Genomic DNA, 21,949 nt, shown 5'->3' on the forward strand with positions numbered 1-21,949 from the left:
GAAATAAGCAAAGTCTATAAAATCACTGTTTTGCCCTGTTGCTGCCCATAAACTGTATTTTTCAATGCAAAAATCTCTTTTTTTGCCAAATGTTGCAAAAAATAAAAATTCAATATAATTTAAGCACTCAAGGCAACTATATGAGGCCTGATAAATATTTGTGCATTTTAAAACCAACCAGATATGTATAAATATCAGTCTAACTATGTTGGTAGCCAGAAAACGGATCCATTTCACAGAGTAACATTTCAACACTTTGCAGGCTTTGATTTTGCATTAATAATTTTTCAGTCCTTTCTATTTTTCTCAGTTTATATGAATTGTTTTCAATTAGCTTTTTCGGTTATACATAAAATAGGGAGGACTACTTTTTCTTATGGGTAAGGTTAATCTCTGGCAATGAACACAGCCAATGGTCCATTTTTTCCTATATGTTAAGCTAATTTACCCACAATCCATCAGACAAATGAATCCTATAGAAGGGAATATTGCATGCATCATGGGCAGAAGGGTACAAAATGGAGGCGCCCAGATACGGAGATCTGGTTCATGATAATAACGAGAAATAAAAGATAAGTGACAAATAAATATAATTATTAAGATGCAATGGGCATAAGGAAAAGAAAATGAAAGAAAGGGTGGGGGGAAAAAACATGTAAAAGTGACGCTTTAAAATATTAAATATTTGGCTCCCTTGTTCATGCGGCTCGTAAAAAAACAGGCCAAAATACATGAACTTGAAAAACTCTCCAAGTCTGTTATATTTTGAGTTTGTCGACTGCGGCCTAGAATTTAAAATCTTTTTGAATTCCCTACAATTTATCTTTTTAGGGAACAACCATTAAAAGATACTGGCCATCTACAAAATGTGCCGATGACACGAACGCCTTTAGGTTGTCATAGTGTAAAATCACCGGCATATGTACAGATTAAAAGATAAACTAACTGGATATACTGCTTCCTCCAGCAATATGGCTGCTAAGAATGGACAGGGTGACCACAAACAATGCATGCAGCCTCCCACAATTCCTAGGAGTGGGCTTAGTTGTGTCACTTCAACGCATTGCAGATTAGCACACAGCTTACATTACACTATTTGCTGCTAGTCCAAGACTAAAGTCAGTGAGAATTGTGAAAAATGGCAAATTGTTGTATATTTTGAACAATTTAAATACAATTTTTCACAAAGTGTAGGTAAAATTGGGTTCTCTTTAAAAAGAGTGTTTGATAGGACAAGTGCACTTTCAATAAAGCGTAATGGTCAAAATTTAGAATGCCATATTATGGAATCCTGGCCATTATTCATGTTTTCTTTATATAAAAAGGTATGATTGCCATTTCAGATTTTGATTAATAAAAAAGGCTGCACTTTGACATTATAAATTACCCTTGAAAAAGTATAAGCACAGCAAACCATGTCATTAATTTAGATCCTCTAGTAGTACTTTTTAATTGTGCGTGTACCCAACTCATAGGGTTTATACTACCGTCTTTCCCCGAAAATAAGACCGGGTCTTATATTCATTTTTACCCAGAAAAATGCACTAGGACTTATTTTTAGGTGAAATCTTATTTCGGGAAAAAAACGTGTGCTAGAAAGCAGGTCTTCGTTCGGGGGAATACCTCTGAAGACAGACCAGTTCATTAGGGCATAGAATCCTGCAAATCTGTGTTCGGGGAAACTTCGCTTAACACAGATTAGCTTACTAGCGAATGGAATCTTGCGTATCTATGTACGGGGGAAATTTCCTTGAACATAGATTAGCGAACTAGGGCATATTTTCGTGGTCGGGCTTATATTACGAAAATCCCTCGAAAATAGGCTAGGGCTTATTTTTGGGGAAACACGGTACATAAAACAGATCTCAATAAAATGAAGTCAAAAAAGTTGATTTGGAAAAACTCCAATATAGTCACAGCTTACTTAATTAAAGGGTTACTCCAGCATCATAACCATCATTGCAGCCGGCTGTAGTAGTTATGATGGTAGCAGTACTCTGGCGCAAATCCATGGTAGAGGGGCAAATCATTTGATCCTGCTAGACCTTCATTGGCCGGGAGAGTCAGCCGACCACTCTAAGCCAATGAATGACCCTCTGTATAAAAAAAAACGAACTCTTGTTACACATCTGGCAGTAAATGGGTTACACTCTATATGTGCAGCATTTCATAGTGAAGACTGCAAATCACTTAAACTGAAATCAATTCAATTATTTGTATTCACTTTTTGTATCACACAGCTATGTTACAATGCTGACGCCCATCCCATGTGTTCCCTATTAAGGGTTAATAAGTATAAAGGGGTGTATATAAAAAATACCCCTCTCTGTCTCATTAGAGATATCTTTGCCAGAAGCTCAAGGAAGCAAGGTGAAAGGTCAGTGTAGGACCCACCTGAGGGGGTTTGCCTTGACGGGGCAGGTGGGCATTCCCTCCAATGGCCATTGGAGTAACCAAATAACCTCCATTTGTTTAAATATACATCGAGAGCGCAGGTAACTTTTTCTTTGGTTTTTACTGTATGTATTGGGGCTGATGTGTACTGTGGTCGTTGCTGCCGCCCAGGAGTGATGGGAGTGAGCGCAGGATTAGTTTTTTTGTATTTCAATAAAAAAATCTCTGAAGTGACGGTGGTACTTGGCATAACCCTTTAAATCTAAATTCTGCAGTTCTGGTATCAATTTAGTACAGTCTGGTGTGACAATATAGCACTGTACCAGAGGATGCTGGGAAAAAGGACTTTGTTGGATTGATGATAAATAGAGGGACTGACATTATAAATTAACATGTAAGTGCTATATATTATGGTTTGAAAAACAGTTATTGTTTAGTAATAAAATTGCACATATTGAATCTGTGACATCTATAATACTGTTCCTGATCTAGTACAGAGGAATTTTACATATTAATGTCCGGTTTAGTTCTGCGTCAGAGGCACTAACAATTCTGCAAACACAACTGGCACTCAGACGGTTAAACCCGAACAGATGCCATCGAGTTCTCGGTCGGTAAAATAAAAGAAAGGAGACTGGGCCAAGATCCTCCTCTGTTTGGAATGCTCCAAATCCCAAACAGAAGGCACCAAATGTTGGCAATATGATATCAGGCATCGAGTAGCAAATGGTCATTTCAACACAGAGTATGAGCTGGTGCAGCCAGGGCGCTCCGTTACCCCCACCCCGAAAGACAAGTGGAAATGTTTGGGAGAATTTCTACTCTCCATGGCAGCTCCCAAGCTCCGGAATTTTGCTGTGAGTACAGCACATTCGGGAAATATGCAATTTCCACTGCTAAGTGCTACCCATAAAGCCTGAGAGAACTGCTGTCCGGACTCTCAAATTAACCCTATGTTCGCCAATGCAGGCAGGAGAACTGAGAATTAACCTTCTCGCCACTTTGGAGCAAGAGGAAGCCAAATAGATTCACACTTTAGCTGCCACAGAGTGACAGGAGGCCTACTGTTTCAGTACCAAGGGGCAGGACTCATGCGTTGAAGACAGATGGACCTTTAATGGGTCGATCCGAAGCTGCTGCAGAACTACAAATCCCATTATGCCTTGCCAACCAAAAGCTGAGACAGCACAAGCGATAAACACCTCTGGTCATTCTGGCCAATCAATGGGTTAAACGAAAAAACAAGTCTTGGTAGAGTGAAATATTCATCTATATACACATATACATACAGCCTGCAGGAAGGGGTAACAGTAACATTGGGTGGGCTTTACTGCTAATAAGGTACATAGAATAGGGAAAGTTTATTTATCAAACTATTAATCTCCAAAAGCAATCTTTCCATCCAGGTTAATGGCAGATTACTCTATGGATATGTTGCCAGCGCCACGTACTCCATCTTAGATCTGCGTGGCAGGGGGCCTATGTCTATCAACATCTGTATGAGGCTGTACCAGGTGTTACTAGGAGTCCTGATACAATGTGACATTGAGGACAGGTATGGAGGCGGGTGTGAGGGAGGAGGGGTAGGGTCAGGAGTCCTGTCAAATGCCCTGTTAAAGGGCTACTGACAATGCACCATGGTAGGATTGTGGAGGTAGTCCCATCACAAGCGCTACCTATGAGCACACACAAACTAAAGGTCACAAGGGGACAGGTGTAGGGAATCTTGCCCTATGTACTAATAACTTTCCTTGTCAAAGCATTCTCCTGACACAATTGGACAGAAAACTGTATTGGCAACGTAACCTTTCCAGGGCTTTAGGAAAGCTTCAACATGCAAGGGTTAATAGACTGCAGACACAACGTAACAGAGGAAAGGTTTCGTTTGAAGGGCCCCCCAGGATCCTACTTTCCCTAAGTAGAATACTAATGCTAAACTCCAGTATTGTAAGGGTTAAACTGATCCTGTCACGGAGGATAAGATGGCCAGGGAGGAGTGGCGTCACTTTTCCAGTAGTGTTAACCCTTTGAATAGCAGAAGAGATACAAAGAGGGTTAAACAGTACTTGTTATAAAGGATAACACTGAAGATTTGGGGGAACAGTGTTGCTTTCTCAGGGGCAAATAACCTATTCAGTGCCAGTACAAAGACTATAGGGTACATGGGAACTGGTGTCACTTTCCCATGGACTATTAACCCCTTACTTTCTAATATTTAAAGAGCTCCTGCAGGGAGGACAGGGCTAGGAGCTTACAGCAGGGGAGTGACAGCCAAAAGGGGTAAAACCTTGAATTCCTCATTTCTTGGGCAGCTGTTTCCTGACTAAAATAAACTGGGCTGATGAACCTAATGTAGGAACCTATAAACCCTTTAAATTCTCCTATTTATTGGGCATTTTTTTGCCTACTGAAAATGTGGATTGGGCTAACATTCCCTGAGGATATTAACAATGTATTTGTGTATATTAAGGTTTTTGTTTGTTTGTTTGTTTGTTTTTAAATATGGATAGGACTGGAGTGGGTTAATAAAAGGGTATTAACATTTTCTTCTCTGGTATTCAGTAGACTCCTGTCAATAAGGATGGGGGGTTACTATTAACCCTTGCCCTTGATGAGAGAGAGTATTAACTATCAGTACCTTGCTCCCTATCACACCCCATGTTGTACTGATAGTTACTGGGCCCCTGGTTTTTAGAGGTTCCTTGGGTCTGAGGGGCAACTGGATTTGAGTGGCCGGGTTTGAGGGGGGCCCCTGCATTTGGGAGGTCCCTGGGTTTGATGTCTCCTGAGATTGGGGGGGGTCCCTGGGTTTGCTGTCTCCTGGGATTGGGGGGGGTCCCTGGGTTTGCTGTCTCCTGGGATTGGGGGGGGTCCCTGGGTTTGCTGTCTCCTGGGATTGGGGGGGGTCCCTGGGTTTGCTGTCTCCTGGGATTGGGGGGGTCCCTGGGTTTGCTGTCTCCTGGGATTGGGGGGGTCCCTGGGTTTGCTGTCTCCTGGGATTGGGGGGGGGGGTCCCTGGGTTTGCCGTCTCCTGGGATTGGGGGGGTCCCTGGGTTTGCTGTCTCCTGGGATTGGGGGGTCCCTGGGTTTGCTGTCTCCTGGGATTGGGGGGGGGTCCCTGGGTTTGCTGTCTCCTGGGATTGGGGGGGGGGGTCCCTGGGTTTGCTGTCTCCTGGGATTGTGGGGGTCACAGGGTTTGGGTGGTCCCTGGGATTGGGGGCTCCTGGGATTGAGGGGGTCACATGGTTTAGGTGGTCCCTGGGTTTGCGGGGTCCCTGGGTCAGAGTGATCCCTTGGTTTGGGGGCTCCTGGGATTGAGAGGGTCACAGGGTTTGGGTGGTCCCTGGGTTTGGGGAGTCCCTGGGTCTGAGTGATCCCTTGGTTTGGGGGCTCCTGGGATTGAGGGGGTTTGGGTGGTCCCTGGGTCATAGTGATCCCTTGGATTGGGGGCTCCTGGGATTGAGGGGGTCACAGGGTTTGGGTGGTCCCTGGGATTGGGGGCTCCTGGGATTGAGGGGGTCACAGGGTGTGGGTGGTCCCTGGGTTAGTGTGGACCCTTGGTTTGGGGGCTCCTGGGATTGAGGGGGTCACAGGGTTTGGGTTGTCCCTGGGATTGGGGAGTCCCTGGGTCAGCGTGATCCCTTTGATTTGGGGCTCCTGGGATTGAGGGGGTCACAGGGTGTGGGTGGTCCCTGGGTTAGAGTGATCCCTTGGTTTGGGGGCTCCTGGGATTGAAGGGGTCACAGGGTGTGGGTGGTCCCTGGGTCAGAGTGATCCCTTGGTTTGGGGGCTCCTGGGATTGAGGGGGTCACAGGGTGTGGGTGGTCCCTGGGTTAGTGTGATCCCTTGGTTTGGGGGCTCCTGGGATTGAAGGGGTCACAGGGTGTGGGTGGTCCCTGGGTTAGAGTGATCCCTTGGTTTGGGGGCTCCTGGGATTGAGGGGGTCACAGGGTTTGGGTGGTCCCTGGGTTTAATGGGTCCCTCGGTCTGAAGGGCCCAATGATCCTCGCAGTGCGGGCTGTGGCCCCCGGGGGCCCGGTCTCACCTGGTTGAGGTCCTCGTCGGACAGCAGGTGTGACTCCCGGGGTTTGAAGCAGTTCTGACACTTGCTCTTGTTGAAGATGTTGGCCTGAAACTTCTTGCAGGGGTTCTCCTTGGCGGACATGGCGGCGGTGTGGGGGGCTCACTGCAGACTGGGGGTCCCGGGGGTCTGATCACCATCCCCCATCATCCGATCCCTGGATCCAGCGTTACATGCCGGCGGGGGCCCGGCGGGGGGGGACACTACGGACCGGCTCCAGCGGCTAATGATACATTGTAACCAGCCCGGCGAGAGGGGCGGGGCGGGGCCAGCCAGCGCCTGACTGACAGCGAGCTCAGCCAATCACAGCGAGGCACTCCCTCCCCCTCACAGCATAACAAAAGAAAGCAAAGGGCCTAGCAACGGGCAAGGTAGGCTGTCACCGGGGGCGGGGCCTGTGGTAAGGGGGCGGGGCTTGGCCGCAGAGATAGGTTGGCCGGTAGCATTCCCCAGGGATCCTGTGACAGCTGCCGGGGCGGGGCCTCAGCTCACCCTGTGTGTAATACAGAGACACTGTGTGTAATACAGAGACACACAGTGTGTAATACAGAGACACTGTGTGTAATATAGAGATACTGTGTGTAATACAGAGACACTGTGTGTAATACAGAGACACAGTGTGTAATACAGAGACACAGTGTGTAATACAGAGACACAGTGTGTAATACAGAGACACTGTGTGTAATACAGAGACACACAGTGTGTAATACAGAGACACTGTGTGTAATATAGAGATACTGTGTGTAATACAGAGACACTGTGTGTAATACAGAGACACAGTGTGTAATACAGAGACACAGTGTGTAATACAGAGATACTGTGTGTAATACAGAGACACTGTGTGTAATACAGAGACACTGTGTGTAATACAGAGACACTGTGTGTAATACAGAGATACTGAGTGTAATACAGAGACACACAGTGTGTAATACAGAGACACTGTGTGTAATACAGAGACACAGTGTGTAATACAGAGACACTGTGTGTAATACAGAGACACAGTGTGTAATACAGAGACACAGTGTGTAATACAGAGACACTGTGTGTAATACAGAGACACACAGTGTGTAATACAGAGACACTGTGTGTAATATAGAGATACTGTGTGTAATACAGAGACACTGTGTGTAATACAGAGACACAGTGTGTAATACAGAGACACAGTGTGTAATACAGAGATACTGTGTGTAATACAGAGACACTGTGTGTAATACAGAGACACTGTGTGTAATACAGAGACACTGTGTGTAATACAGAGACACTGTGTGTAATACAGAGACACACAGTGTGTAATACAGAGACACTGTGTGTAATACAGAGACACTGTGTGTAATATAGAGATACTGTGTGTGTAATACAGAGACACTGTGTGTAATACAGAGACACTGTGTGTAATACAGAGATACTGAGTGTAATACAGAGACACACAGTGTGTAATACAGAGACACTGTGTGTAATATAGAGATACAGTGTGTAATACAGAGACACTGTGTGTAATACAGAGACACTGTGTGTAATACAGAGATACTGTGTGTAATACAGAGACACAGTGTGTAATACAGAGACACAGTGTGTAATACAGAGACACTGTGTGTAATATAGAGATACAGTGTGTAATACAGAGACACAGTGTGTAATACAGAGACACTGTGTGTAATACAGAGACACTGTGTGTAATACAGAGATACTGTGTGTAATACAGAGACACTGTGTGTAATACAGAGATACTGTGTGTAATACAGAGACACTGTGTGTAATACAGAGATACTGTGTGTAATACAGAGATACTGTGTGTAATATAGAGATACAGTGTGTAATATAGAGATACAGTGTGTAATACAGAGATACAGTGTGTAATACAGAGACACTGTGTGTAATACAGAGATACTGTGTGTAATACAGAGACACTGTGTGTAATACAGAGACACAGTGTGTAATACAGAGACACTGTGTGTAATATAGAGATACAGTGTGTAATACAGAGATACTGTGTGTAATACAGAGATACAGTGTGTAATACAGAGACACTGTGTGTAATATAGAGATACAGTGTGTAATACAGAGACACTGTGTAATACAGAGATACTGTGTGTAATATAGAGATACAGTGTGTAATATAGAGATACAGTGTGTAATATAGAGATACAGTGTGTAATACAGAGACACAGTGTGTAATACAGAGACACTGTGTGTAATATAGAGATACAGTGTGTAATACAGAGACACTGTGTGTAATACAGAGACACTGTGTGTAATACAGAGATACTGTGTGTAATACAGAGACACTGTGTGTAATACAGAGATACAGTGTGTGTAATACAGAGACACTGTGTGTAATACAGAGATACAGTGTGTAATACAGAGATACTGAGTGTAATACAGATATACTGTGTGTAATACAGAGATACTGTGTGTAATACAGAGACACACAGTGTGTAATACAGAGACACACAGTGTAATACAGAGACACTGTGTGTAATACAGAGACACTGTGTGTAATACAGAGACACTGTGTGTAATACAGAGACACACTGTGTGTAATACAGAGACACACAGTGTGTAATACAGAGATACTGTGTGAAATACAGAGACACTGAGTGTAATACAGAGACACTGAGTGTAATACAGAGACACTGTGTGTAATACAGAGACACACAGTGTGTAATACAGAGACACACAGTGTGTAATACAGAGACACACAGTGTGTAATACAGAGATACTGTGTGTAATACAGAGATACTGTGTGAAATACAGAGACACTGAGTGTAATAGAGACACTGTGTGTAATACAGAGATACTGTGTGTAATACAGAGACACTGAGTGTAATAGAGACACTGTGTGTAATACAGAGATACTGTGTGTAATACAGAGACACTGTGTGTAATACAGAGACACTGTGTGTAATACAGAGACACTGTGTGTAATACTGAGATATAGTATGTAATACTGAGATATAGTATGTAATACAGAGATACTGTGGGTTATATAATGATATAGAGTGTAATACTGAGATACTGTGTGTTATATAATGATATAGAGTGTAATACTGAGATACTGTGGGTTATATAGGGATATAGAGTGTAGTACAGGGATACTGTGTGTTATACAGAGATATAGAGTTATATAGAGTGTAATACATAGAGTTGCACATATTGAATCTATGATATCTATAAGACTGTTACATAGATACTATGTGCTCTACAGAGATAACGTTTGTTATATAGAGATATACTGTGTGTTCTACAGAAATACAGTATAATTATACAGGTGTACAGAATATATTATACAGGGATACAGTATATATGATTATACAGGAATACTGAATATATTATATTGGGGTACAGTATATATTATACAGGGGTACAGTGTACATATTACACAGGGATACAGTACACTTCTTCGTTAAAGCGTATCAATTAAACTGTCAGCAGGCTTCTCATCCCCGACCCCATGACTCCTTTCCTGCAACTGTCAAAAATGACCTACCAAGCACTCAATAAACCCTTCTCTAACAAACTATTTAATTCCCCTACTTTAACCCTTTGTGTCACTATACCCCACTCCCTCTAGCATGTAAGCTCATTGAGCAGGGCCCTCAACCCCCTCTGTTCCTGTACGTCCAGTGGTCTGATCTCAATTATGTGTCTGTTAGTCCACCCCTTGTACAGCGTTACGGAATTTGTTGGCGCTATATAAATAATATAATAATAATAATATTATATAGGGGTATAGTGTACATATTATACAGGGGTACAGAATATATTATATAGGGGTACAGTGTACATATTATACATATCCCATGAAATGTGTACTGTTGTGTTTAATTTGCCTCATTTCTTTCTCCATCCACCACTATAAGGGTTTTTTCACTAAGCTGTCTATAATGGATATCTCACAAAGAATCTTTCTGTCTGTCTGTCCATCCAGGGTCGGACTTGGTTCAGGCATTTTTGGATCACAGCGGCCCACTGAGCAGGAAGCAGGGCCAGTTTTGTCATCACCAATGACAAGCATGCCCCCTTTCCACCCCCCCTCAAAGTGAGCATGTTGGTTCAATGCTCTTCCAGGGTAGCCCATGCGCAGAGCTCTGCTGAAGAGCTCTCGCTTGAGTAAAAGGCCCTGTATTTGTTCTGCTTGTAACTTGTCTCTGCTGTCTCCATAAGTGGAATATCAGAGGACAAAAGGGTCAGGAAAGCGTGTTGTGCATGTGTTTGGAGCCTGTTTGTGGGATTGCATGTGTAGAGTGAGCTGATTGTGGTGCGGTGTTTTGTGTAAATAGGTAGATTTCAGTTGTGTTTTGTTTGTGGTGTAATATGTGTGGCTAGAGTCTTTAGAGCGTGAGAGTGTGTGTTTATAGGGGGCATAGTGTGTATAGGGGATCTAGCGAGTGTGTGCATAGTGGCTGTTATGTAGTGTGTGTGTGTGTGTGTGTGTGTGTAGGGGCTGTGAAGTGTATCTGTTTAGGGAATGTAGTGTGTGTTTCCTTACAGGGGATCTAGTGTGTGCATAGGGGATCCAGAATGTGTATGTCAGGAATGTAGTGTGTGCAGGTGGTGCAGTGTGTGCCTACAGAGGATCTATTTTGTGTGTAGGGGGATCTAGTGTATGTGGATGACCCAGAATGTACAGGAAATTTAGTATGTGTGCATAAGGGATGTCGTGTGTGTGTGTGTGGAATGTAATGTGTGTAGGGTTGCACTGTGTGGGAGAGGTTGTAATGTGTGTGTGTGTGAGGGGTGCAGTGTGTGTGTGTGTGTGTGAGGGCTCTGCATGGGTGCGGATCTATCTATCTGTTGGTTTGTCTGTGTCTGTCTGTCTCTATCATTACACATTGTACAGAGCTACGGAATCTGATGGCGCTATATAAATAATAATAATAATTACACTCGTCATCAAATTATGCTAGTTACAGTAAATTCTTTGACAGTGCTTTAATCTCAGTGATTCAATTTATCAAAATGAATATAAAATCAGTTATTAGCATGGTCCACAGGTCCCAAAATAGAAGAATTCTATCCAACACATTTAATTATTTTATTCCACATACTATAATGGCAAGGTTCAGCCACGGGGCGGTAAGAAAAACTGATACTAGATTTTGTATTGGATACTTTTGATTCTCAACATTACTCCCATCTCAGACACCATCTGTGAGATATATGCATATATTCTATTTATTGACACCATTTCCTGGTGATCTGGTTTTCTTATTATCTGGTGGCAAAACAATGCGCCAGAGGCCAGAATGTGATGTCATAACTCACGGTGATGCATTACACTCAGACAGGAGGAGACACTGAGCCCTGTGGTGGGAAGCCATCCCAACGCTCTCAGGCTATTGTTACCCTGCAAAGTCTGATGGGTTAATAGATAACTTGACTTCCCTATCGGCCCAGCCATAGCTGAGCAGGCCTGGACTGGCCATCGGGCACACCGGGCAAATGCCCGGTGGGCCGCGGTGGCCATGGGCCGAGGCCGGCAGGGGAAGTCCCAGGATCTCCCCTGCCGGTCTATGCAGGGCCGGCACTATCCGAGCGCCGGCCCACTGTGTGCCATGAAGGGCCGGTGGGGAGATCAAAGATCTCCCTCACCGGCCCACTTGAATAGATCTGCGGCTGGGGAGGGAGGGAGGGAGAGAGAGGACCCGGCGGAGCTCTATCTTGCAGCTCCGCTGGGTTCCTCTCGCGAGATCCGGCGCGTTGCCATGGCAATGACCGGATCTCGCGAGCGTGAACTCTAGCCTCGCAGGCTGGAGTTCACTCACCCACTGGACCACCAGGGATGGTGTGCGAGCGCCGGTCCGCTCCTCCAAGATATGCCGGTCTTCCCCCCTCCCAGGCTAAAGGTAAGAAGGGAGGGGGGGGACATTATAACTATTATTTTTATTTTTTTACCCCCCAAACACACACACACAAAATCCCTTCTAATATTCACACACATCAGTCTCAACCCATCACACCCAGCACTCACACCCAGCACTCACACCCATCACACACAGCACTCTCTCACCCCATCACACACAGCACTCTCACACCCCATCACACACAGCACTCTCACACACAGCACTCTCACACACAGCACTCTCACACACAGCACTCTCACACACAGCACTCTCACACCCATCACACATAGCACTCTCACACCCATCACACACAGCACTCTCATACCCCATCACACACAGCACTCTCATACCCCATCACACACAGCACTCTCACACCCATCACTCTCACACCCATCACACCCATCACTCTCACACCCATCACACACAGCACTCTCACACCCATCACACACAGCACCCTCACACCCAGCACACACAGCACCCTCACACCCGTCACACACAGTACTCTCACACCCAGCACCCTTACACACATCATACACAGCACCCATCACACACATCATACACAGCACCCATCACACACATCATAAACAGCACCCTCACACACAGCACCCACACACATCACACACAGCACCCCTCAAACACCGCATCCATCGCACACACATACTGCACCCTTCACATACACACTACATCCCTCACAGACACCCACTGCACCAAACACACACACAATACTTCTGAATATATATATACACACACACACACACACATACTGCACTCCTAAACACATTACGTCCCAGACACACACTAGATCCCTTACCCAACTCTGAATTATAAACGCACACTAGATCCATTTATACACTCTGAATCCTTATATACACACACTCACTAGATCTCCTACACATTCTGGGTCCTTCAAACACACACTAGACTCCTGTATACACACACACTGCGCCATCTACACACACACACTTCATTCCTAAAATACACACTCTGGATCCCTTATAAACACACTAGATTCATTGTAAACAAACACACACTCTCTACAACCCCTACAAACACTACATCACCTATATACACACACACTTACTACATCCCCTATACACACATTCTCTACAGCCCCTAGCCATATATGCATTACATTACACCAAATACACAACACTACTAAAACCGACCTTGTTACACAATACCACACCACAATCAGCTCACTCTACACACACGCAATACCACAAGCAGGCTCCAAACACATGCACAATACTCTTTCCTGGCATTTTTGTCTCCTGGTATCCATTTATAGAGATAACCAGAGACAAATTGCAAGGAAACACAGTGCAAGCATGTTATTAAATTTGCTTGCGCTGTGCAGAACAAATACAGGGCTTTTTTCTTATGCTAGAGCTCTTTAGCAGAGCTCTGCGCATGGTCTGCCCTGGAAGAGTATTGAACCAACATGCTCACTTTGAGAGGGGGCGTGTTTGTCATTGGTGATGACGAAACACACCCTCTCTGCCCCGCCCCCTTCTTAGTGGGCCGCTGTGATAAAAAAATGCCCGGGCCGAATTTTTCTCCCAGTCCGGCCCTGTAGCTGAGGACATGGGCTTTAAGTGTTGGAAGATGACTTAAAACCAGTTTGAATCGAGCAGGGAAGGTGGTGCCCAAAGACTCTTTGCACCATAACTACTACAATGAGCTGTTGCCTATATCCCTGGGAGTAATGTATTTATGACAGAGGACTTGGCACAAATGCAAAGGCTTGTCGTGAGACAAACATTGGATATGTCAGCCTGGTATCAATGCACACTTAGCTGACTGACAGCTGCTCATGACAAGCAGCTACCAGGGGAGGGCTGGCAGCCTTAGGCCTGGGGGGCAAATGCAGTCAAGTGGCCCATTGCACCACCGAATCAGCTCACCATTCATGCCCACCTTTTCCTGGTTTTATAACGCATATTGATGTTATGAAGCAAGACAAATATGATACAATGTGGTTTATGTGTGGGGGAGTGGGGGTGATGGTGTGATGGAGGGGGGGTGTTGGTGAGAGGGATGGGTAATCGTGTGAAGGAGGGAGGATGATGGTGTGAGGAATGGGGGTGATGGTGGGAGAAAGATGGGGTTATGGTGAGAGGGAGGAGAGGTGCTGATGACAGGGAGGGGGGGATGATAGTGAGAGGGAGGGGGGTGATGATGGTGAGAGGGAGGGTGATGGTGAGAGGGAGGGGAGTGATGATGACTCTGGTGGTCCGGTGGTAATATCCGGTCTGCAGCTCCGCAGTGTTGTGCAGAGCTGCAGACCATGTATCTCGCGAGACCCGGTCAGAGCGTTGCCGTGGTAACCCATGGCAACGCTCTGATTGGCCAGATCCCGGCAGACACATGGTCTGCCGCTCTGCACAGCACTGCACAGCCGCTGGGCCCCCTTCTGGTGTCGGGTCCTCGGTCCTAAACCGCTCTGCAGGCGGCCATTTTTAAACTGATTTAGGGCGACCTGTGGGGCAATTGCCTCCCTGCCCCCATCCCAGCCAGCCCCTAGCAGCTACTGAGGCACTGCTGGGGCCAGTTTCCTTTTCTCCTCTTGTGGGTGATTAAAGTTTAATTGACATAGCAGTAGATAACAATGTATAAAGTAAGTTAACATCTGATTGAAAATTAAATCATTTTTTCATGTCGGCTGTATGAGTGACAGCCAGTGGATGTGTGGCTAGGGCTGCCTAAACAGAAACAAAAGTGATTTAACTCATAAATGGCAGAGAATTGAGCAGTGAGACTGCAGGGGCATGTTCTATAAGCCAAAACTGCTTTTTTAAGCTAAAGTTGTTTTGATGCCTTTAGTATCCATTTCAGACTAAAGTAACTGAGCTGTCACTATACTTGTGGAGACATTTTTATTTATTTATAAATTATTTTACCACGAAAGATACATTGAGATTTCTCTAGTTTTTCAAGTATGTCCTGGGTCCACAAATCATTGCATTGTTACATTAGGGTACAATAAAATACAAAAACAATATTAATACACAATAAATACAAAATCTAACATAGAACAGGTAGGAAATATATATACACACAACCATGACAGGTGCATTCTGTTTTGAGGTATGTAGAGAGGGATCTCTTAAAGCAGTGCTCCCCAACCTTTTTATCGCCGCGGACCGGTAAACATTTGATAATTTTTCCGTGGCCCGCTTGTTTTGATTTAATAAGACAAAAAAAAAAACAGTCACATATATTAAAAAAACACGCAGACACATACATAGTCAGAAAATCACAAACACAGTCACATAAAGACATAGACTCAAAATTGTGTGTATGTGTGTGTGAGCGGTGCAGTGTGTATGTGAGGGTGGCAGTGTGTGTGAGAGTTGCAGTGTGTGTGTGTTTGGGGCGGTGTGTGTATGGGGGGCAGTGTTTGCGGGGCAGTGTGTGTAGTGTGTGTATGGGGCAGTGTTTGTGGGGCAGTGTGTGTAGTGTGTGTATGGGGCAGTGTTTGTGGGGCTGGGTGTGTAGTGTGTGTATGGGGGCAGTGTGTGTAGTGTGTGTATGGGGGCAGTGTGTGTAGTGTGTGTATGGGGCAGTGTTTGTGGGGCTGTGTGTGTATGGGGCAGTGTTTGTGGGGCAGTGTGTGTAGTGTGTGTATGGGGCAGTGTTTGTGGGGCTGTGTGTGTAGTGTGTGTATGGGGCAGTGTTTGTGGGGCAGTGTGTGTAGTGTGTGTATGGGGCAGTGTTTGGGGGCAGTGTGTGTAGTGTGTGTATGGGGGCTGTGTGTGTAGTGTGTGTATGGGGCAGTGTTTGGGGGCAGTGTGTGTAGTGTGTGTATGGGGGCAGTGTGTGTAGTGTGTATATGGGGCAGTGTTTGTGGGGCTGTGTGTGTAGTGTGTGTATGGGGGCAGTGTGTGTAGTGTGTGTATGGGGGCTGTGTGTGTATTGTGTGTATGGGGCAGTGTTTGGGGGCAGTGTGTGTAGTGTGTGTATGGGGGCAGTGGGTGTAGTGTGTGTATGGGGCAGTGTTTGTGGGGCTGTGTGTGTAGTGTGTGTATGGGGCAGTGTGTGTAGTGTGTGTATGGGGCAGTGTGTGTAGTGTGTGTATGGGGGCTGTGTGTGTAGTGTGTGTATGGGGAAGTGTTTGGGGGCAGTGTGTGTAGTGTGTGTATGGGGGCAGTGTGTGTAGTGTGTGTATGGGGCAGTGTTTGTGGGGCTGTGTGTGTAGTGTGTGTATGGGGCAGTGTGTGTATGGGGGCAGTGTGTGTAGTGTGTGTATGGGGGCTGTGTGTGTAGTGTGTGTATGGGGCAGTGTTTGGGGGCAGTGTGTGTAGTGTGTGTATGGGGGCAGTGTGTGTAGTGTGTGTATGGGGCAGTGTTTGTGGGGCTGTGTGTGTAGTGTGTGTATGGGGCAGTGTGTGTAGTGTGTGTATGGGGCAGTGTTTGTGGGGCTGTGTGTGTAGTGTGTGTATGGGGCAGTGTGTGTAGTGTGTGTATGGGGCAGTGTTTGTGGGGCAGTGTGTGTAGTGTGTGTATGGGGCAGTGTTTGTGGGGCAGTGTGTGTAGGGCTGTGTGTGTAGTGTGTGTATGGGGCAGTGTGTGTATGGGGAGTAAGGAGGGTAGGGAGGCTTTTTTTTATTTATTTAATTAAAAATAATATATTGATGTCCCCCCTCCCTTCTTACCTTTACTGGGAGGAGGGGGGACATTTCTTAGCCCCTGGTGGTCCGGTGGGGATTCCCTGGTGGTCCGGTGGTGGTGAGATGAACTCTAGCCCAGTTACAGGGCTAGAGTTCACTCTCGCGAGATTTGGAGCGTTGCCGTGGTTACCGCGGCAACGCTCAAATCTCGCGAGAGGAGGACCCGGAGGAGCTGCAGGTAAGAGCTCCTGGGTCCTCTCTCTCTCCCCTGCCGGCTGCCAGCACCGTGCCTGCGGACCGGGGAGGGAGATCTCTGATCTCCCCTCCGGTCCGCAGGCACATTGCAGGGCTGGCACTTGGGCAATGCCAGCCCTGCATTAGCTGGCAGGCTCGCACACCCCTGGGCGGCCCGGTACCGTTTGATCCACGGACCGGTACCGGTCCGCGGCCCGGGGGTTGGGGAACACTGTCTTAAAGGACCTTAGGCTTGGGGAAGATTTTAAAGTGTGCGGGAGGTCGTTCCACAATTGCGGTGCTCTGTAGGAAAAGGAGGATCGGGCCGCTTTCTATTTGTATTGAGGTTTCTTTTTAATTAGTGTTTTCCTAAACTTTGTAATTCTCTAGAAAAGTCTCCACCTTTATCATTTCATGAACCCCAGTTTGTCTCGTTAATGTTTTTGGAATCAGAATCTTACATTTCCATCCCTGAATTTCGTTTTTTAAAACGTGTTAAATTCCGATTGGTGTTGAGTTGGGTTTTATATCCTCGTTTATCTATCTCTCTCTTCCTTACATTTAAAGATGCGCGTGTGGAAATGTATACATCCGTAACTCCCCCACTAAATCTGCAGAAAGACCCTGTATTACAGTGAGACTTGTAAAAGCAGAGCCACTTTTAACGGTTTCCCTTTTAAGGAGAAGATTATTGTAGGGTAGCGATGAGGTCAATCTGTTGACAGTGTATAGGTAAGAGTATGGCATTCACGTAGAAGTGTTCTAAAATTCTTCCAATAGGAGACAAACTCTATTCGATTTAGTTTTGGTATAAAGGAGAATACAGCCAACTGGACATAGGAATGGACTTCTGGGTGGATAGCGCATTCTCCAGACAATGTATCCTCAGCCTTTGATCAAGGACCTTCTGTAGAATGAGGGCAAGAAGTGAGATGTAACAAGTTAACAAATACACTACTACGCTTTAATCTATTTTGGTCCAAAATAAAAATGCCCTCTGGGAGGATAGACAAATGTTTACTTAAAGAAACACTATAGCGTCAGGAATACAAATCTGTATTCCTAACGCTATCTTGTCCCTGTCCATACTCTTTTTTTAAGGTTTCCCCAACCCTGTTTGCCATGTAAATGTACTTACCTTTTACCAGCGCCCAGGTTCCCTCGACATTGTTTGCCTCACCACCTCCTGTGACATCAATGAGGAGATTTGGCCTCTGTTGACATAAAGGGGATGTGTGGCGAGCACCACGCGGTCATTCAAACGTCCCAATTGGAAACTGACAGCCACTAGAGTTGGACTTATCTTTGCAATATAAACATTGACGTTTCTCAGAAACTGCAGGGTTTTACATTGCAGGGTTAAGAAGACAGGGACAATGCACCAAGACCACTTCATTGAGATGACTTGATCTGGGTGCCTATAATGTCCCTTTAAAGCATCATGGGATTTGCATAATCTGTAGTTCTCTAACATCAAGGTCTACCTATTAGCTATCTATGGACGGTGGTATTAATCGGGTATTCTGCATCGTCACACTTTCCTGGTTACTTACTAAAGTGAGAATTTTGGGGAATTCAAAGTGTTTTTCAAATTTTAAGCCAAAATAGCTCAAATCAAATTGTAGCTGATAGTAAAGCTGATTTTTCCAATTCAGCTATTGTAACCTTAAATGTAAATGTTGCTTTAGATTTCTGACAATTCACATGTTAGTAAATAAGCCTTTCTGACAGTTATTTATTACAGTGAGAATTCACAGTGAATTTTCAAAGTTAAGGTCAAAATAGCCAAACTGCAAAAATCTTGGAAAGTCAGCAATGTGTCAATACGGCTACTCTGGACTTAAATTTGAATTCACTTTGCATTTTTACTTTAGGAAATAATACTGTGAGAGAAATATATTAAAGATAGTAGATACCTAGAATAGCCTCCCAGTGGGAGCAATAAAGGCTAGCAGTGATACAGAAAGAGTAGTAGATGCATGGAATGGTGTTCAATTGGATGCAGTAAAGGCTAGCAGTGATACAGAAAGAGTAGTAGATGCATGGAATGGTGTTCCATTGGATACAGTAAAGGCTAGCAGTGATACAGAAAGAGTAGTAGATGCATGGAATGGTGTTCAATTGGATGCAGTAAAGGCTAGCAGTGATACAGAAAGAGTAGTAGATGCATGGAATGGTGTTCCATTGGATGAAGTAAAGGCTAGCAGTGATACAGAAAGAGTAGTAGATGCATGAAATAGCCTTCCATCGGATGCAGTAAAGGCTAACAGTGATACAGAAAGAGTAGTAGATGCATGAAATAGCCTTCCATCGGATGCAGTAAAGGCTAACAGTGATACAGAAAGAGTAGTAGATGCATGGAATAGCCTTTCATCGGATGCAGTAAAGGCTAACAGTGATACAGAAAGAGTAGTAGATGCATGGAATGGTGTTCAATTGGATGCAGTAAAGGCTAGCAGTGATACAGAAAGAGTAGTAGATGCATGGAATGGTGTTCCATTGGATGCAGTAAAGGCTAGCAGTGATACAGAAAGAGTAGTAGATGCATGGAATAGCCTTTCATCGGATGCAGTAAAGGCTAATCGTGATACAGAAAGAGTAGTAGATGCATGGAATGGTGTTCCATCGGATGCAGTAAAGGCTAACAGTGATACAGAAAGAGTAGTAGATGCATGGAATGGTGTTCCATCGGATGCAGTAAAGGCTAACAGTGATACAGAAAGAGTAGTAGATGCATGAAATGGTGTTCCATTGGAAGCAGTAAAGGCTAGCAGTGATACAGAAAGAGTAGTAGATGCATGGAATGGCCTTCCACTGGCAATACTAAAGGGTAACAGGGATGTAGAAAGCGCAGAATGAACCTGTGCATATAGCAAATAGATGAAATAATGCTTGAGATATGCATAAGGATATCATAAAATAAAATAATCACGGAATTCGATCTTACCGGCATACTACATAGCTCAATTTGGTTTTATCTGTCAGCACTGTAATCCATACGACAAAATGTAGAAGAAATGAATAAACAATGTATACAGAATAATCCTCCAACTCCGTTTTACTCTGTTTTGTGTCATTCAGATTACCATTTGTTATTTTGTAAGAATTCTGTGTTTGATGAATCCCATTGTACAGCGCTGCAGAATTTGTTGGTGCTTCATAAATATTAATAATAATAAACCCCTGAATTATGGACATCCGCCAATGCATCCAGCGAATGGATTGGACACTGTGCAGAATATAGATACTGTAAGAATGTAGGCAGTGCCCCCTGTTGGTTGTTGATGGGTTTACCTGACAATAATTTTACAATGTTATACCAATAGTGCAGGAGGTTGATCAATTTCTTAAGAGGTGATGATCAAAGGACCTGCTGAAATTATTATATTGAATTATTTTCTGTATCATATAAAATCTACATTCAACATTCAGAGCTCTCTAAAGTATAACTTGTGAACTCAGACATCGGAATGAAGTTGTTATGGTTCCAGGACTTCCCTAGTGCAGGCTTACCTTCAAGTGTTAAACTGTTAATGAGAGGTTTAATCCCCAAATCTTCGCCCTTCAACTCCGCCCCCTCGAAGCCTCGGAGTGGGCGCCGCCGATAAGCTGAAAGCATCAGTTGACGATCACAGTCTATCAGTGGCTCTCCATTCACAAGGCGTATTGAGAAAAACACGTATGTTTATCCAACACTTTCAGGAGTCTATCAGTGGCTCTCCAGTCCAAGGCTTCAGAATGTGGATGTGGTGGGGGCAGAACTGAAAAGTGTCAGTCGGAAGACTTTGGGGTTAAACCGTTCATTAACAGTTTAAACCTGAAGGTAAGCTGGTACCAAAGACCTCTTGCCACTATAACAACTTCATTCTGATGAAGTTGTTATGGTTCCCGGAGTGTCCCTTTAATTAAATAATGGTGTGTTTGTTGGGATATCAAAATGGCATCGATCTTTGAACTCCAGATTTCTTGTGTTTCCATTGTTACAGTCAACACAAATAAGCAGACGTTGAAAATAGAATAAGTATGTTCGGTGTGACGAAGCTGAAAATTAAATGGTCAGGGCCAGCTGATAGAATATGGAGGGTAAGATGCCTTATTGCCAGCTTTTTGCTATTTCAGTGTTTGAAATCTTTATTTAGATTTACACTTGTATCTTATAGAAGTGATGCTTAGGTTACTTCAGGTTCAAAGTGACCTTCATTTACCTATTGACATTCTTTAGATTATACATTAAACCACATTGACTACCAGTTTATTCTCACAGCCAGAAGACAAGGAAATATTTTTTATAATCCTCATATAGAGGAAATAGGAGATGTCGGCCGTCGATATATTGACTGCTGCCACCACTCCCAAAAAATAAATAAAAAGTAGAAAAGCATATTTACTTAGAACAGGTTTTGCCAAAATCCAGATAAAGGGGCTGTGGCTGGGCTGGGCATTAAAAGCTACTTATTTGCTTCCCGAGGTACCCTCTGCCAGCCAAATAGCCAGCCTTTGCCATCCAGCCACGACTGGTTCCACCGCCACTGAACTACAACTTAAATTCCTCGCTATATCTATTAAACACAATACACAATACACAGGAGGAGAGCAAATAAACCGTGTACCCATTTTATTCTTTACTGAAAAAAGATTGTCATACTTTAATGCCCTCAGTGATATTGGAAAAGAGATATGTATGCCACACAACTCTGCGGATCTCCTAGTCCAGCATTCTCCATTCATTCTTTGTATGAAATAAATAGCCAGAGAATAATGGGAGTTTTAGTTCAGCAACATCTGGA

The 21,949-nt window shown here is 44.5% G+C and overlaps 2 protein-coding genes across 10 annotated transcripts in view; one reads left to right on the top strand and one right to left on the bottom strand.

Moving 5' to 3' along the window:
* The window catches only part of MPRIP (myosin phosphatase Rho interacting protein), a 118,855-nt gene extending 112,087 nt beyond the window's left edge, over positions 1–6,768 (bottom strand). For 4 of the 9 annotated variants that reach the window (XR_010085215.1, XR_010085214.1, XM_063430676.1 and 1 more), the window contains exon 1: positions 6,440–6,768. Coding sequence is in view for 5 of the 9 variants with exons in the window: in XM_063430676.1 (XP_063286746.1) it covers positions 6,440–6,559 (120 nt within the window). In the remaining 4 variants the exon portion in view is untranslated. The remainder of the gene's footprint in view (positions 1–6,439) is intronic. The other 5 variants (XR_010085217.1, XM_063430678.1, XM_063430679.1 and 2 more) reach the window with 3 other exon arrangements.
* Positions 1–10,650, top strand: part of PEMT (phosphatidylethanolamine N-methyltransferase) — a 440,725-nt gene extending 430,075 nt beyond the window's left edge. The window contains exon 8 of the mRNA XM_063430686.1: positions 10,640–10,650. The gene's annotated coding sequence lies outside the window, so the exon portion shown is untranslated. The remainder of the gene's footprint in view (positions 1–10,639) is intronic.
* The last annotated feature ends 11,299 nt before the right edge of the window (positions 10,651–21,949 follow it).

Source organism: Pelobates fuscus, chromosome 8, assembly GCF_036172605.1.
Source record: "Pelobates fuscus isolate aPelFus1 chromosome 8, aPelFus1.pri, whole genome shotgun sequence".
Classification (NCBI taxonomy): domain Eukaryota; kingdom Metazoa; phylum Chordata; class Amphibia; order Anura; family Pelobatidae; genus Pelobates; species Pelobates fuscus.